Raw genomic sequence first — 18,220 nt, forward strand, 5'->3', positions numbered from 1 at the left:
TATTTAATGTGATTCGAATGGAATGACATTCGCTTATACAGTAGAATCCCTTTAAGACGAACTTGAAGGGATCACGATCATTTGTTTGTCTTATCAGGAATTCAACTTTTCAGTAACTAGTACTCGATTTGATGGGTTGATAATGAATTTGCTCGTGAATAAATTGCTTCTACATTTTAACAATAAAGCTGTATGAGCCTATTTTGATGATTATAAAAAGACAAAAAGGGAGAGACAACCACAATTTTTTTTCGAAGAATAGAAAATTTATTCTTCTGGCTGTCCACCTTCTGAGAGGCTGTTTTACTAGCTTTGCTATCACTTTTGGATACGCCCCTATTGCATACAGCTACCCTGACAAAGCCGCTATACACCAAGTTACTTATGAAAGCCTTCAAGCTTTTCTTTGAGGTTCTGATATTTTCTTATTTTCAGCCCGCAGTAACTTTTCCTGACCGACGTGCAGCAGAACATCTTCATTTACCCTACTTACAATCACAAGCCTCGGGCACACAAAATTTGACCAACGCAGCTATATCTAGTTTGCAAAATTACTTTCCTTTCTCGTGCACTTTCATAATGAAATAGGGGCATCACAAGTGGCTTCATTTAAAGGGGAACTGATACAATGCGCACAGGCCCTATGCAAAACAATGCAAACAGACCACAACATGTGCTCAGGTGTCATTGTGGGACGGCAATACCAATGTATCGAACTTCTGTAATGGGAGTGCTAATGCCACATACTCGACTCGTGTTAAACGAAACCTGAACGGACAAGGAAAATGTGTTTACTTTAAAAGTAGTTTCATTTATTGAGAGATAAACATGGGGTACAGAATTCAAGTGAGAAACCAATCATATTAGAGGTGTTGTTCCATTTAAGCAGCAACTTCGTCTAAGAGAGTTTTGTTTATTTGGAGTTTACTGTATGTGGTTCTCATTTTCATTTGAGCCCCACCGCGGTGGTCTAGTGGCTAAGGTACTCGGCTGCTGACCCGCAGGTCGCGGGATTGAATCCCGGCTGCGGTGGCTGCATTTCCGATGGAGGCGGAAAGGCTGTAGGCTTGGATGCTCAGATTTGGGTGCACGTTAAAGAACCCCAGGTGTTCGAAATTTCCGGACCCCTCCACTACGGCGTCTCTAATAATCATATGGTGGTTTTGGGATGTTAAACCCCACATATCATCATCATCCATTTCATTTGATTATAATGTACAGACTATCTTTGTTCCCGTTTTCACTTTCATTTGACTTTTTTCTAGCCCCCTTTTCTTGTATTTTCACCTCTAGCCAAGCTCTTCTGTTCTTCTGTGTTCTACTGTATTCCTGTTGGGAAACTGAAAAACACAAGGAGAATACGAAAGGACAAGCGCTTTTTGTTGCTTTTGTTGCTGATAAAGCCGGCCCTTTCTCCACCTAGGGCTAGGAGGGGGGGTGATACCAGCTTTATGCACTTACTTTTCTTTTTCACCTATCTCTCTTCCTTCCTCCTCATCACGATTTCTTTCTATTTGCTTTGAGTTATTGTGCCAGGAAGTTTTTTTTTCCTTTCTTTTGTTTACTTGAATGCCCCCACTAAGACTATAATGTTCGTTGCGCAGAAAGATCCGTCGTTGTCGGTCGCTGTCAGAGTTCGTCTTAACGGAAGAGGCCTGTTATGCGGTTCGTCTTAAGCAGATTTTTATTTTTTTTTTTTGCATTGTGTCTATGGAAAACCAAACAAATAACAGTCCCGTGTTGTTCGTCTTAAGCAAGAATCCGTCTTAACAGATTTCGTCTTAAAGTGAGGTCATTCTAATGACATTATGTGGCTGCTACACAGCATTATGAACAGCATTAGAATCGAATGACTTAAGCAATTGAATGAGCTCAAGAAACACATTTGCCATCGTACTTGAACCGAATGTATACCCTCCACCTTAAAGACTACTTAAAAGGTGGCATTAGGCATTCTTAATTTGACCCGCATTTGTGAAAAACGTGCTGTTGATGTCATTTTAAAGCATCTCTCAATTTGATGAGCAGAGGTGTACGGAAGGCTGTTGCAAAATGTTTTTTACTCTCCACCTTAATGGCCTCTAGGTGCCGGTGCTGACAGCCATAATGTAAACAAGCAGACTCCTCTGTGCACACGTATGCATTTATCTGCAGCAACTTCATCAGTGGAGCTGTTTTCTATTCTTTTTTTTTTAATCTCACGATCGAGTCTCTTCTTGTGGCTGATGCACATTTCTCACAACGCCAAGAACGAAGCAACTAAATGCATTATTTGCTGCAACTTAGCAATGTCGTTCTGCAGCTTTGCCATGTCAGTCGTGTTGCTTGTGTTCATTTCATCGGCTGTAAGAGGTTGCATGAAGAAGAGAGTGGTTGTCGATAGCTATATTGATAGAGTTAACATTTACTGTCTAGTTAGAAGAATGAAAAATTGTATATTTAGTTTTCTCGGTATTAATTGTTAATTTCTTGGCACAAAACCATTTGGAAATTCTTGATAACTCCGAATTTGTTTTAGATTCAACTTGCTCAATAATTGATTGATTGATATGTGGGGTTTAACGTCCCAAAACCACTATATGATTATGAGAGACGCCGTAGTGGAGGGCTCCGGAAATTTAGACCACCTGGGGTTCTTTAACGTGCACCCAAATCTGAGTACACGGGCCTACAACATTTCCGCCTCCATCGGAAATGCAGCCGCCGCAGCCGGGATTCGAACCCGCGCCCTGCGGGTCAGCAGTCGAGTACCTTAGCCACTAGACCACCGCGGCGGGGCCAACTTGCTCAATATTGTCACCTGTAATAATTATAGCTGTGTCATCAGCGTACATCAGAACCTCAGAGTAATGTAAGGATAATGGCAGATCGTTTATATACATGGAGAAGAATAAGGCCTTAAGGACGGATCCTTGTGGAATTCCAGTTTCTATACATTGAGGCAAAGAACATATATCGTTAATGCTAACTATCTGGTACCGGTCATGAAAATAACTTGAGAATAGGACGAAAGATGTACCTCTAAAACCGTAGTGCTTCAATTTGCCTAAGAGTATGGAGTGATCTACGGTTTCGAATGCCTTTTTTAGGTCTAAGTACAAGACAGCCACCAGTTTGTGATTGATTAGGGCGGAGTTAATTGCTTGTAGTAAAGACAGCACCGCGGTTGATGTTAAGCGCTCGGAACGAAAACCGTGCTGTTGTGGGCAAAGTATGTGGTATTTATCAAGGAATGTATTCGGGCTGCAAGAATTTTCTCATATAGATTAAGGACGCTTAACACAGATATTGGCCGATAACTAGATGGGTCAGTGGGCTTTCCGTCTTTGTAGATTGGTGCGACCCTAGCTTTTTTTTAGAGAACATGGGTACGTAGAGGCATGCAGAGAATGATTGAAAATATTACATAAGATAGGGCACAGGATATCTGTTTTCCTTAAGAAACCGCACCGTGATTCGGTCTAGTCCGGCAGCCTTATTCGTAGACATGTTTAGTACAACAGCTTCAATATCCTTGGATTCAATATCATACATATAGAAAGTGTTGGTTAGAAGGTGTCCGTGAAAGCAGTACTCGGTCGAATTGTCAAATTTTGCTGCCAAGGCAGGCCCGACGCTCGTGAAATATAGATTAAACCTGTCAACAATACTCGCGTCTATGCAGTCGGGAAGAACCTGCTGTTTTGGGTTGTTGCCAGTAACTTCTTTTACTATTTCCCATATTTTTTTAGTATTATCATTTGCGTGCTGTATAAGACGGCTATAATATTCTTTTTTGCGTATTCTAATATCCGAAACTGATTTATTACGTATCATTTCGTAATTACGCAGGTAATACCCATTGTGTTTATTCTTCTTTCATTTATGATACCAGTAGTCTTTTTGTTTTAGGGTGGAGAGGATGCAATCTGTCATCCATGGGCACAGTGGTTCCTTGTAGATATGGTTTTGCTACTGTTGACTATGATGCTAGTAAGATTGTCAATCAAATTACATAATTCTACGTTAACGTCGTCGTTGTATATTAAATTAGTGTCTAATGACAAAAGCTTGTTCCGTGCTAAAGCATAGTCGGTTCTAGTTGAAGGTGCTGTTTTCTGTGGCTTTGGTTGGATCAGATCTTTGATAGTCGCGGAGATAGGAAGGTGATCAGGAATGGACACATCATATACGTCGGCCTTGGCATGTGTGGGTACATTTGTTAAAATATGGTCTATTAAGGTTCGATGAGTGAGTGTATATTTTTTATCCGTTTTTGAGTGTACGCTTTACTTGGTTTTTTTTTTTTTTTTATCAAGTGTATTGATTATTTTTTTTTGCATTCTCATAGGTTGTTCACTCTGTACTTATCTGTATTCCAATGATTTGTTGCCTATTCTTTTCTCTATTTTTGCTGTCTTTATCAATTACTTGTTATAACATATATCTCAACCTTAGTCTGTATTTAATTTGAATTTTTTTACCTTTTTTTTTCGTTTTTGACGTTTATTGTTTGTAATTTTGCTCATGTAACCACCCCTATGTAATACCCTCTCACGAGGGCCTTTAGGGGTATTATGAATAAATAATAAATAAGGTTCCAGATTTTTATTAAGGTTCCAGTTTCGTGACCTTCGCTCACTGTTTGCTTATTGGATGGAATGTCTCTACACTCCCACCGTTCGTAAACCCCACTGCGGAGCACAGATAGAAAAGGCGGGAGACGTGGCACGCACAGATATAAAGAAAAACAATACGGCACGCGCCACCGGATGAGGAGGGGGGGGGGGGGGGATAGCATGGTGAGATGGCCGAGAGGGGTCAGATCAAAGTTTATTTGCCTAGCATTGTTACAGAATAAAGGATATACAAAAGAGGGTCCCAAAGTCCGGGGACCCTACCTGAATCCTTTCGGGTCGGCAAAATAATAAAAAGAAAAGGAAGAGATCCAACGGTTGAGAAAGCGCCAGGTGTCGGTTAGCCAGACTGCAGCGAATGAATGTAGGGGGTGAATTTATTACGGGGGGGGGGGGGGGGGGGCAAATTTTGATGACTGAAGTTGGGGGTGCGTTTATTATGTGAGTGCGTTCATTATGCAAGTAAATACAGTATTTATTCGCACACCATCATTTTCAACTTGTTTACAATATTGCTTTGCTGGCACGTTCTTGATGCATTTCATCGCGCTCTAGTTTGATTGATTACTTCGTTGGTTTTGACAACGCTGGCATTCTTTCTGTCGGCATGCGTCGCGTCGTCTGATCAAGTTACCAACGAGGCTGCTGCAGGTTTCAAGGAGTCGCCCGCCAGAGGCTCTAGCGACTGTACTGGATGGAAAGAAGGAAAACAGAAAGGGTAGGGCAGTGGTTTTGCGGCTCACGCCACCGGCATAGCTTTTTCTAGGAGGCATTGGCTAAACATGATAAGTAGGTGTTAGCATGAAAATCATGACATGCACGTCCTGCCAGCATGGAGCAAGAACATTTGAGGAAGAGAAACTCCCAAGCCGCGGAAGCTCGCGAGGGTGACATGAAAACGTCACACAAAGGAATGCGATTTACGCCGAAGCTGGACAAATGACACTTTTGGCTTGTTACCATCTTATACATGCACTTTATATGGAAACGACGCATTAAAATAGCAACAGCACCTCGTGCATTGACAAATTTTCCGATTTCTGTCTGTAACATCGGTTGGTAGATTTGACAGATATTTTGGCTGCAGTTACTAATTGATACTACCATAATTATAGGTCGTACAGCGCTTGAAACCACCTGCTAAATGGTCCCTGAGCAGACGACGCCTGCCACATGCACATGCGTGCGCCCCTCGCTCCTTCCTCGCATTTTTGTGAGCTCGTGCATAGGTGGTCTTGGGAGGGAAAGTTCCGATGGAGGTAGAAATTTTGTAGGCCCATGTGCTCAGATTTGAGTGCACGTTAAAGCACACCAGGTGGTTGAAATTTCCAGAGCCCTTCACTACGGCGTCTCTCATAATTATATGATGGTTTTGGGACGTTAACCCCCACATATCAATCAATCAATTGGGAGGGAAAGTTCCCAACAAACAGCCGCAAATCTCTTTGCTGTTTTCGCTTCCTCGCGATGCGCCGGAGGCACCAACTTGACTGACCCCTCGGCGTCTGCGCACGTTTTTCACGCTGTGACGAAGGAGAGTGCTTCAACATTTTAACCTTTGGTTTTTCGGTATGTGGTGAAAGTGTGTTGTGCCGAACTGCAACAGCAAGTAGGCATCCTGCAAAGACAAGGTAATTGCCCTGAAAGTTTCCAGTGGCCCAGTGAGGTTGAAAGTGTTGGCTCGAGCCATATCAAGGAAAGACCGAGAGATAATGTCTCGTGACTATATTTGCGAAAAGACAGGCAGCTCTATTGGGGTGAGCTGAGTGCCTAAGTTCTCTTGGACAAAGTGAAACGGCCACTGTTATTACCGTATTTACTCGCGTAATTCTCGCACCCCCCACATCGCCCAACAAAAGTACGATTTCTTTTTTTTTTTCCTCGAGTGATTATCGCACCCCTGAAAACTGCCACAGTAGTTCCAGCTACTGCTCGTTCCAGCTACTGATAATAGCGCGCGTCACCTGGCGCCATCTCTTAAGCATCAAGCGTACTATTACTGCACTGATATTCAATTCAATCTAAGCTAAGCCAAAGTGGCAAGTGCGCGTTGCGGCGTGTTTTGTATGTTGTGTCGGTAATCTCGTCACGTTATGTGGCAATACTGAAGCAACATGGCTGATTTCAAGTTGAAAGTGATAGATCATGCACTAAACAACGGCAACAGGGACGCCGGTAGGCCCTTCGAAGTCTACGAGTTTTGTGTTCGCTACTGTTGACGGCAGCTGAAAGCCACCAAGACGCGTTGGGCCTGCCTTAAAACTGGGATTGATCGTAAACTTTATTTCTTCAGAAGGAAACTGTGGACGATTTTATTAAATAGCCATCAGCCCAACAGTGGCGTCCTACACTTACCTTTTGAGGGCTCCTGTTGCGCGACGAATACTACCGCTACGCCCGCAAGACCCACAAGCTTTGCGTATGGTATTCTAATTCTCGACTATTTGCTTGCACTTTTAGTGTCTCAAATAAATCTTGCCTTGTCTTGAACCAGTGCTTTTAATGTTGAGGTAAGTTTTAATTAGTATTTCTCAAAGCTTGCTGTTAGTTGTTGGTGTGAGAATCCCGATTTGCGGCCATTTTGTTTTCTTTTTTGCACTGTACGTTTTCGTGAGAAGTTTTCCCCGCGTAATTCTCGGTTTGCATCGGTTTTCTGCTAAAAAAAGTGCGAGGATTATGCGAGTAAATACGGTACTAGACGCCATGCCTTCAATCTTTCTACGCTGTGTCAAGTACTCGTCAGCTGTTCACACGCTCACACATACATACACGAAAGAAAAATTAACTGGACCTGACGTAAAGTGTGGAAAGCGTGCAAAGACCGATACTTTGGTGGCTTAAAGTAAACATGCCTGCTCATTTTATTTGCATCTTGATTTTGCGGCCACGGATGGCATCTATTTTTCACTCACGATCAATGACGCTGATGGCAGCATTTCTGCGAAACGAGCTCGCTAGCGCTGTCACGTTATAACTTAGCCGGCGAGGACGCGCAGAAACAAACCCATTTGGACTGGAGACTTTAAGCGCTAACACCGAATCGGCGCGGAGTGGCTTTGAACAAGAGCCCGTACAGTTTTTTTTCTCCGCTAGCGGAATTTCACGACAGAAAGTGGAAATCGTGACTAGAGGCCGGATTTTTAGGCACTAAAAAAGTGTGTTTTAGGCGCCAAATGCAGGCAGGTAAAATACCGTTTTAGGCCCTCAAAATCATAATTATAGGCACAATAAATTTCTACAAAAATTTAAATATCCCAAAACAACGATGATGGTGACTTGTATCTATGGCAAGAAGTGAAAAAAAAAAAATGATACTGTTTTAAAATAGCAGAAAGGTACTAACGGTTGAACATTGGCATGCATTTCCCGTGTGATTCGCCGTATGTGGCCTTTCGTTTCATTGTCTAGCATTATACGTCAAGTGTCCCCCATTCAATTAACACTCTCCTGGGTCTCTTTTGTTTCGTTGTGGCTAAGAAGGGCAGCGTAGGAGCAAATAACCAGACCACTGATACTCCAGAAGAGAGGATGCTTGGTCTAATAGCGTAGGACCAATTTCTCCTCTATCGCTGAACACCTTAAAAAGCCGCTCACTGCGTTTGGACATTTTGATCTGACAAGCGTAATGGTGCCCTGGGCTTTCTGCATCATTTCTGTGAAGATTTGCAAAATTACATGTCGCTGAAAAACGCTCAATTTTTAATGATGCCATTTTCCCTTCTTGCGGGCATGCCCAAAATCTAGGGAGTGATGTACAGCAAGGAATGGTCCTATTTTTACGTCACTCCTTTGGAAAATGGTCTTTGTCTCTATTTCTTTCTTTTCCTTCTGTCTTATCTCTGCCCTTTCAAAATCAGTATAATGAATGAAAGCTGAAAGAATGAAACGTAATTTCGGCTTGTTATTTTTATTTTTGTTTTGAATAGCCTCAAGATGCCATTCACTAATCGGCCCTGGTTTCGCGTCCGCCTCGGTCGACCAGTCGTTATAGGGTGCTCCACTGCTGACCCGAATGCCACGGGTTTGATTCCGGCCGCGGTGGTCATATCTAGATGGAGGCGAAAAAATGGATACCCATGTACTGCGTGATGTCTGTGCACGTTAAAGAACACCAGATGGTCAAAATTTGCGGAGACCTCCACTATGGCATCCCTCATATACATATCCTGTTTTTTTTTTATGTAAAACTAAACATACTACTACTACTGCTACTACTACTGCTAATACTACTACTACTACTACCACATTTTGCTTGCGTTCGTTTGCTCGTCGTTGCTGCATCGTGCCTTTGCCAACCCTGACAACGCTTAGCGTGTATTTGGTGCGTCCTCTCTGACCGCACTTTCAGCGGAGCGACGTGTTGTATCGCGGTCACAATACATGATCCTTTCCATCCTCTCTTAAAGTATTCGCACCGACTGATCCATACCACAGAAACTGGTAATACACAACAGAGAACATCCAACGACAACATCGATGGCGTACGTGCACAAGTAGGCTGGGGCACGGCATGCACGCGGGACTTTGCTTCGTTCAAAGGATGCCTTCATTGACACGACACACTTTGTTCTCTTTATAATCCATTTCATTCTGTCATGAAACAAACAAAAACAAAGTATTAGAAAAATTATATCTGAGACAACATTCTAAAATTTTAATTACCTTTGCGCGAAGAGGACTGTTTAGGTACTTTCATTTTCAAATGAGAGTTTTACCATGAAATGCTTGACATAGGAGCTTTAACCGCAGTTTAATTCGTAGCAATGACAGTAATTTACATCGCAGTTCATTTGTCATATTGTTACAGCTGTCATTTTTGAGTAATGGCTTAGGACAAACCTTGAAGCCTTGTTCTGTATTTTCATGTTTGTCACTTAAAGACATATGACAAGGGATCTCATACAGAACAAGCATATTCAAGCATACGGTGAATGTATGCTAAATTCACCATTGATTGTAAACATGCCGGCACCTGTCTCAGGCTTTGCTTCATAAAGTACAACAATTTGGCGACTTTCGCCACTACTGAATCAACAGGAGCATTCCATGAGTGGCCCTTCATGGTTTTTCCTTCGTTCTCTAGCTACCCGCGGCTGCCCAGAAAATTCTGCTGTTACTTTCCCACCGCAACACCCAGGTCTTCAGGGCGGTTCTCCAGTTCCTTCAAGGCACTGGACAGCTGTCTGTAGAAGGCAGTCGCCGCGTCCTCGGCCGTAGACGTCACTTTTATTTTCTTTCTTACCCCATCTTTAATTTTCTCTCCTCTTTCTCCTGCAGACGCTGCGACGTGCTTCCACTTAGGGCTGCAGAAATAGCCTCTTTTGCACTCCTCATGCTCCTCCTCCAATCGCTCGCAGCATGTCAGCTTTGTCTTCATCGAGCCTTATAGTGTTTTGGAAATATCAATGTTGCCTTTTTTTACCTGAATAACGGTTTCACACCATGCTTGAAAATAAAATTTCGTCTTAAATAAAGCTTATATAGGTGCTAATTTGGAAAATAGGCATTTATAGGTTTTTATAGACATTTAGGCCCGAACACCCAAAATAGGCATTCATAGGCACAATAAAAACACCATAAAAGCCCTTCTTGACCTCTAATTTATGCTCATATATCAAAATGGCATGATAGGAACGCGAGGAACAAAATAGGCATTTGCCTATAATCCGGTCTCTAATCACAACATTGGTGTTCTTGCAGCCGTTTTGTTAAATTTATATACTAGGGGTGTTCAAATGAGAAGGTACAAAACAACACTGTGGTTAAACTCTTACAGTCCCCTCATAGTCTTTGCTTGAGAGCAATAGAGAATACGTAGTGTATTGCAGTGAAGGCTCCCAAGTTTGTCATTGGGGTCGTGATATATTGTCACGACGTCAAAACAGAGGTCTTGCCATAGAGATTGAGACACCAGAAGCAGGTCGATCTTTTTAATTAGAATGTGCAAGCGAGTTCTTCTTCTTCATCCATTTCGTAGTTCTTTGTGGCACATGCACAACTGCCGTCGTCTTTCTTGAGCAAGCACGTGACATTTGCCTCCCTCCGAAAGAGGCATCGTCCCGATGCGCAGCTTAGGTGCTCTACCAGGCGTATGAAGTGGTCGTACGAAAACGGTAACCGGGAGCTAATTAACTCGATAAATACGGTTTCATACGCACGACGTGCACGACTTCGGGCAAATGCTTTTGGCGCTTAGAACTACAATCAGTGTCGGGAACGACTTCGTAGTTCACGTCGTTCAAGCGTCGCGTGACGCTGTATGGACCAAAGTACCGTCTTAGCAGTTTCTCAGACAGTCCACGTCGACGTATCGGAATCCAGACCCACACTTTGTCGCCTGGTGCGTAGCTAACAAACTTGTGACGGGTGTCGCAGCGTTGTGCATCTTGATGCTGCTGATGACAGATGCGCACGCGCGCGAGCTGTCTGGCTTCTTCGGCACGCTGAGTGAATTCTTCGGCGTCTACATGGATGTCGTCACACTCATGCGGCAACATGGCGTCCAATGTTGTCGTGACTTCGCGACCATAGATCAGACTGAACTGTGTCATTCCAGTGGTTTCTTGTCGAGCGGTGTTATAAGCAAAGGTCACGTACGGCAATATCTGATTCCAGTTCTTATGTTCCGTGTCAACGTACATGCTGATCATCTCTGTGAGGGTCCTATTGAGGCGCTCCGTCAGTCCGTTTATCTGCGGATGGTATGCAGTTGTTCTCCGATGAGCTGTACCGCTGAGTCTGAGAACCGACTCCAAAAGCTCTGCGGTGAAGGCAGGTCCTCTGTCTGTGATCACTGTTGTCGGAGCGCCATGCCGAAGGACGATGTTTTCGATGAAAAACTGAGCGGCTTCTGCTGCTGTGCCACGCTGCATAGCTTTAGTCTCCGCATAACGGGACAGGTAATCAGTGACCACAATAATTCATCTATTCTCTGTTGTGGAAGTTGGAAAGGGACCCAGGAAATCCATTCCAATCTGGGTGAACGGCTTTTCTGGTGCTTCGACTGGATGTAAAAGACCGGCTGGCTTGCTGGGAGGCGCTTTGCGTCTTTGGCAGTCGGTGCAAGTTCGCACGTGATGGTTAACAGCAGCAGGTAACTTTGGCCAGTAGTACTTGCATCGTAGTCGGCACAATGTTCGGGTGTAGCCTAGATGACCAGAAGTTGCTTCATCATGGCACGCTTCCGTAATTTCTTTTCGAAGAGAGGCAGGCACGACGAGCAAGTGCGGGTTACCGGTTGGTGAGAAGTTTTTCTTATAGAGAACATCGTTTCGCAAGCAAAAAGATGGCAGTCCTCTACCAAATAACCGCGGCACGTCTTTACGTCGTCCTTCTAAATATTCAATGAGTGGTAACAGCTCAGGGTCACTGCGCTGCTCTCGTGCAATAGCGGCCGTGTTGACAACTCCCAAAAATGCCGCGTCGATGTTTTTGTCATCAGGAGCGACAGTTTCCACTGGCGACCGTGAGAGACAGTCGGCGTCGGTGTGCCTCTTCCCAGATTTGTAGACGATGGTCATGTCAAACTCTTGAAGTCCTAGGCTCCAGCGCGCCAAACGACCAGATCGATCTTTAAGGTTGCTTAGCCAGCACAAAGAGTGATGGTCGCTAACAACCTTGAAGGAGCGGCCGTACAAATACGGACGAAATTTGATGACTGCCCACACCCCGGCGAGACACTCCTTCTCGGTGGTCGAGTAGTTCTCCTCCGTGCAAGAGAGAGTTCTGCTGGCGTAAGCTATTACTCTTTCACAGCCGTCTTGCCACTGCACCAGAACGGCACCTAGACCTACATTGCTGGCGTCAGTGTGAAGTACTGTAGGGGCGTCCTGGTCGAAGTGCGCAAGGACTGGAGGTGTTTGCAAGCGTTGTCGCAGTTCATTGAATGTCATTTGCTCCTGTTCACCCCAAAAGAAGGGGACGTCCTCACGTGCGAGTCGTGTTAATGGCGCCGCAATAGACGAAAAGTCCTCGATAAATCGCCGGTAATAGGCGCACAACCCTAAGAAGCGTCTCACAGCCTTTTTGTCACGGGGTGCAGGAAATTGCGCTACGGCGTCTATTTTTGCCGTGTCAGGTCGAACACCCTCGTGACTGACGACGTGGCCTAGGAAGCTGAGTTCGTTGAAACCAAAATGACATTTTTCTGGTTTTAAAGTCAGGCCGGCCGAGCGTATGGCTTGGAGTACGGTCGATAGACGGCTGAGATGTTCCTCGAATGATGCTGAGAATACAACAACAACGTCCAGATAGACCAAGCATGTTTGCCACTTCAGGCCCGATAGTTTGGTGTCCATGAAATGCTGAAAAGTGGCTGGCGCCGAGCACAACCCAAAAGGAAGCACCTTAAATTCGTAAAGGCCATCAGGCGTCACAAAGGCCGTTTTTTCACGATCTCTCTCGTCGACTTCTATCTGCCAGTAACCGCTTCGGAGGTCTATTGAAAAGAAATAGCGCGCATGACGCATCCGATCGAGTGAATCGTCTATGCGAGGCAGTGGATAGATGTCTTTCTTCGTGACTTGGTTCAACTTGCGATAATCAATACAGGAACGCAAGCTGCCGTCTTTTTTCTTGACCAAAACCACGGGGGACGCCCAAGGACTTTTCGAAGGTTGTATGACGTCATCCACGAACATCTTCTGTACTTGCTTCTGAATCTCCTCGCGTTCTTTCGGAGCCACACGGTAGGGGTTCTGCCGAATCGGTCGCGTGTTGTCTTCAGTAATGATGCGGTGCTTGGTCAATGGTGTCCGCTGGACCTTTGACGTACGCGAAAAGCAGTCTTCGAATTGGTGTATAAGTCCAAGCAGGCGCTTCCTATCAGAGGGCAGTAGCGTGGAGCAGATGTCCACCGACAAAGTTGTCGAGGCAGGGACTATCGCGGCATCTGGTTGCAAAGCACATCAATCCCCGGCTTGGTCTATATCGTCGAAGTAGGCAATTGCGGTACCCTTCTGGATTTGACGGCGCTCGTTGCTGAAGTTTGTGAGGAGCACTTCTGCCTGTCCACCAGTAAGCGTTAGGATGCCTCTCGCGATGGAAATGCCTTGCGTGAGCAAAAGAGCGACTATGTGCTCCACTATCACATCCTTATAGGAAGGCCACCCACTGGACACAGACACAAGGCAGCAGGATCTCGGTGGGAGCGTCACATCGTCGGCTATTTGCAAACTGCTGCGTAGTTCGTCGCTGCTGTCGTCGACATACGGATGTGCGCAAAACGTCACTATACGTTGAGGGATGTTGATAACAGCGCCATGATCTCGAAGAAAATCCATGCCCAAAATTAGCTCTTTACAGCAGTCTGGCAACAGGACGAAAGTGGCCACGAAGCTAAAATCCCCAATGAGAAGTCGAGCGGTGCATTTACCCGTGGGAATCATCAGCTGACCACCAGCACTCCTTATGTGTGGCCCTGTCCACCGGTGTCTTGACCTTTCTAAGGCGGTCAGCGAGTTCTTGTCGCATGATTGAGAAGTCGGCGCCAGTGTCGACCAGTGCTGTAACGTGATGTCCGTCAATGAAAATGCCAAGATCAGCACGTACAACTTCACCGGCATTAATATTCGTCGTGGTTGTCATATCTTCTTGCGATGATAGGGGGAACTTTTCGGTGTCTCGACGATTGGCAACCTTGCCCCCGGAGGTCGCAGCAGTTAGTTTCCCTGGCGCGGGCTAGGCGAACTGCCTCTGGTGGCGTCCGCGTAGCTCTGAGGGAAGTCACGATGACGCGCAGGAGATGGAGATCGCCAGCGACGTGGTGTAGTTGCTTGGCCAGTCGACAGTTGATCGGCATCGTGGGCACTACGGTCTTCAGAGCGGAAAGAAGCGGGACGAGAAAAGTTCCCGAAGCCGGAATCGCCATGACGGCAATAGGGAGCAATGTGACCTGGTTTTCCGCAGCGGAAGCAAATAGGTCGACGGTCGGTTATGCGCCACAAGTCAATTCGGCGAACTGGTGGTCGTCTCATGGAATCCCGTTGCCACCAAGGTACGGCCGCGGGTCGTGGCTGGAAGGGTGTCGCCACAAATGACGGTGGAGGACGACGGACCACATCAGCGTAGCTCGCTGGATGTGGCTCAGGACTTGGCGCCGGTGGTGTAACGGCTTGCCTCAACTCTTGGCGGACGATTTCGGCAACAGATGCGACGGGCGGTTGGGTAGGAGGGACGCAGAGGGCCCGAAGTTCCTCACGCAGTATTTCCCTAATCATTTGTCGCAGGGAACTTTCACACACGGCAGTGTTCTGAGCTGCAGCACTTACTGCCGTGTGGTTCGGCAAGCGGTCAAAGTGTCGGTATCGTCGCAGTGCGCGCTCGATGACAGTCGTCTCTCTTATGAATTCATCTACGATTGTAGGTGGATTTCGTACGAGGCCCGCAAACACTGGTTCTTTGACACCCTGCATTAGGTGACGCACCTTCTTTGCCTTGGGCATGTCAGGGTCAGCTCGTCGAAACAGACGGATCATACCCTCTGCGTACATGGCGGCTGTTTCGTTGGGTCTTTGTGCGCGAGCCTCAATCAGTTGCTGTGCGCGATCCCGTCGGTCCGTGTTCAAAAATGTGGCGAGGAGCTTTCGACGGAAATCTTCGCAAGATTGGAAAGTAGCCTCGTGGTTCTCGTACCACGTGCGAGCGCTATCTTCCAGTGCGAAATACACACGGCCAAGTTTGTGCTGTTCGTTTCAGTGGTTAGATTCAGCGACCCGTTCGAACTGTTTGAGCCAGTCTTCGACATCCTCGTACTCTTCCCCATGGAAAACTTCAGGAACGCGAGGATGTTCAAGAGTCACCTGCGAGGGAAGAGTGGTCTGCGATGTAAGGGTAGCCATGGATGTGGTAGGCGCTGCCATGCTGGTTAGAGGCGGAACAGGTGCGGACTCCGGACTTAGGCCTAGTAGGCGCCGACTGAATCAGTGCACCGGAGTCGTGACGAGGGGCTGGGTCTCTGGACTAGGTGAACGGGTCCGAGCAAGACTGTCCTGCATCCGGTTGTAGGCTCCAGCACCTCCACCAGTGTCACGACATCAAAACAGAGGTCTTGCCGTAGAGATTGAGACACCAGAAGCAGGTCGATCTTTTTAATTAGAACGCGCAAGCGAGTTCTTCTTCTTCGTCCATTTCGTAGTCCTTCGTGGCACATGCACAACTGCCATCATCTTTCTTGAGCAAGCACGTGACAATATGGTCCAGTTGATTTTCATCATTTGAGCCTGTGAACTTGCTGGCACATGTCATATAAGCATTTTATAAATATTTGCTTGTTTAATAACAGTTATTGAATACAATGAAGCATGATGTATGGTGCTAAGTTGGGATGATGACAACGTACTTTGCATGTATATAGTCACAAATACCATATTTACTCGCGTAATGAACCCACCTTTTTTTTTTTTTTTTCCTGAAAAGTTCACGCCAACTTGGGGGGAGAAAAAAGTCACTGGAGTTACAACAGCGAGAATTTCACGTGACAGCTTTGCTTGTTTGGAAACGTGAAATGCGCAACAAATCTTTTTTGTAGCCTGAAGTTCTTTTTGTTTCCTCCCGTAACAAAAGCGCACAGATCAACGTCGAAGTGTCGTCCAACCACTTGGTTCTAATGCTCCAGCGTATGCTGTTTGTAACCAGCTGTGTAGCTAGCGTACCGGCCAAACGCACCCTGCGCAGCAGGTGTCCCAACTAAGTTCACGACGACAAACCCGACAACAAAAAAGTCAGAGCTTCGCCACAAGGGCGAAGCAATGAATGGGATAGCAACAACTTAGAATGTAACGCTGAGAACGGCTAGCATATCGAAACGTACAGCGCGCTGTTCACGCACACATGACGCACGAAAACAAAACACACAGGACGAGAGCGAACTAATAACGTTTACCGCTAGACAGATAAAACGCTGTTGAAACAAAACAAAAATGATGCACTAAACATAATCACAGATACAGATGGATGCAAAGAAGTGCCCCAGTTATTACTTAGCTGTGTTTGAAAAGCATGCTCTTTTCGAAAACGGGACCTCTCCAGCGACCAAAGTGATCTTTGTGCGCCTGGCAACTATGTAAACGCAATCACTCCAGTCAAAGCCGAAGGCACGCAATTCTTCCCACCAAAGGATAACTTTTTTTCTTGCCTAATTAAATGATATCTCTAAATTTTGAACTGGTTGGACCACCACTGCAAAACTAATGAACTAAATCCAGAGTTAGATTCTGCTAATATCTATATGGCTGCTGCATGGAAATCTGAAAACAAGGGATTGTAGCTTGTGAAAGAACAACCGGAATGTGCTGTGTGTCTGAAGCAAAAAATTGCTGTTTATTTCAGAATGAAAATGTTGGCTTGACGCCATTGCCTCGAACGAAATGTGTGGTCAACTCACCACGACGGCAGGTGTCGCATAACAGAAAAGTTTTTGTGTCACCACTCAAAGCTGGTTCCTATCCTGTGTCACCCAAGCACCATACTTATCACTTTAGCCAAAGTCCAGCCAAGGTAAGGTACCCTCTTCTGTAATAACTGTTTTTGTTGGTGTTGTTGTCGAGTAAAATTTGTCGTATTGGCCTTTTTTTATTTGTCTTCTTCGTAGTATAGTAAAGTTTTATGAGAATGTGTAAGAATTATTTTAGCATCTTTGTGTATAGAATGTAAGAAAGACAAGATTATCAACCAGAAAAACTTCAGAGCTTTGCTGGTTGCTAGACATCAAAGTGTCATATTTATTTTGATGTTTTACCACTCATAGAAATAGAATGAGATCATTTGTATTCATGTACCAACTGCAGGAGCTGTGTAATATATCAACCTTATGCTTCAGGGCAGCCAGAATGGGAGCCTGCACATTTTATGAGAAGAATATTTCAGAGAATAGTCCTACCAGCTGAACTTTGTGCTAGATATTAAAAGTGTCATGTTTGTGCTAATTGAAGACAGTTGAAGTCACGTGTTTGCATTTGTTGTCTGCAGGATCTGCGTGTCATCAACCGTATGGTTCAGAGCACTGAGAATGTGAGCAAGCGTATCTTGCAGGAGGATGATATTTCGGAAGATGAGTCTCCTGCGACAAAGCGAGGTTTCTTCAAGAAGATTCAAACGGTCATGATGGAGCGCCAGGACATCTGTGGTGAAGGCAGCAGCACAGACAACTGAGGGGAGGTGTTAATTGGAAGTTCAGCTGTCCACCATTGCATATTTAATACATGTCATTTTCATTTTCTGCTGGTCTGACATCCTTCATCTGTGTTCTCGATCACTGTTGCTGTAATTTTCATATTTGGGGGCTGCACCAACTGCATTTGCTGGGGCAAATGAGAGGCTGGAAAGCAAAGCTGTCGGTCTTGTTGTGTGAGCAGATTTTATATATTTTTGCATCTTAGTGGCCTTCCCAGGAGGAAGTGTAGTATATTTCGGTCTGTATTTTTTTCCCATAGCTCTTCAGAAACAAAAGCTCTGTTTGCTTGAAATTCTCCAGCACTAAACACATCAGTTTGTGTAGTGCATTTGCATTTACCGCTTGTTACCACACAAATGCCTCATTGCCCTACTGGTGCAAGTTCTTACTGCTCATGTTTCTTGTGGTTGATATTTCACATTTGTCGTGTGAG

The 18,220-nt window shown here is 45.3% G+C and overlaps 1 protein-coding gene across 6 annotated transcripts in view; it reads left to right on the forward strand.

Annotated features, from left to right (window-relative positions):
• LOC119176189 (retinoblastoma-like protein 2) overlaps nt 1-17,831 on the forward strand; it is a 154,650-nt gene extending 136,819 nt beyond the window's left edge. For all 6 annotated transcript variants that reach the window (XM_037427351.2, XM_037427352.2, XM_037427354.2 and 3 more), the window contains 2 exons: nt 16,944-17,111; nt 17,583-17,831. In XM_037427351.2, the coding sequence (XP_037283248.2) occupies nt 16,944-17,111; nt 17,583-17,765 (351 nt within the window). In that variant the 3' untranslated portion in view covers nt 17,766-17,831. The remainder of the gene's footprint in view (nt 1-16,943; nt 17,112-17,582) is intronic.
• Nucleotides 17,832-18,220: the final 389 nt, after the last annotated feature.

The sequence above is a fragment of the Rhipicephalus microplus genome, chromosome X (assembly GCF_043290135.1).
Source record: "Rhipicephalus microplus isolate Deutch F79 chromosome X, USDA_Rmic, whole genome shotgun sequence".
Classification (NCBI taxonomy): domain Eukaryota; kingdom Metazoa; phylum Arthropoda; class Arachnida; order Ixodida; family Ixodidae; genus Rhipicephalus; species Rhipicephalus microplus.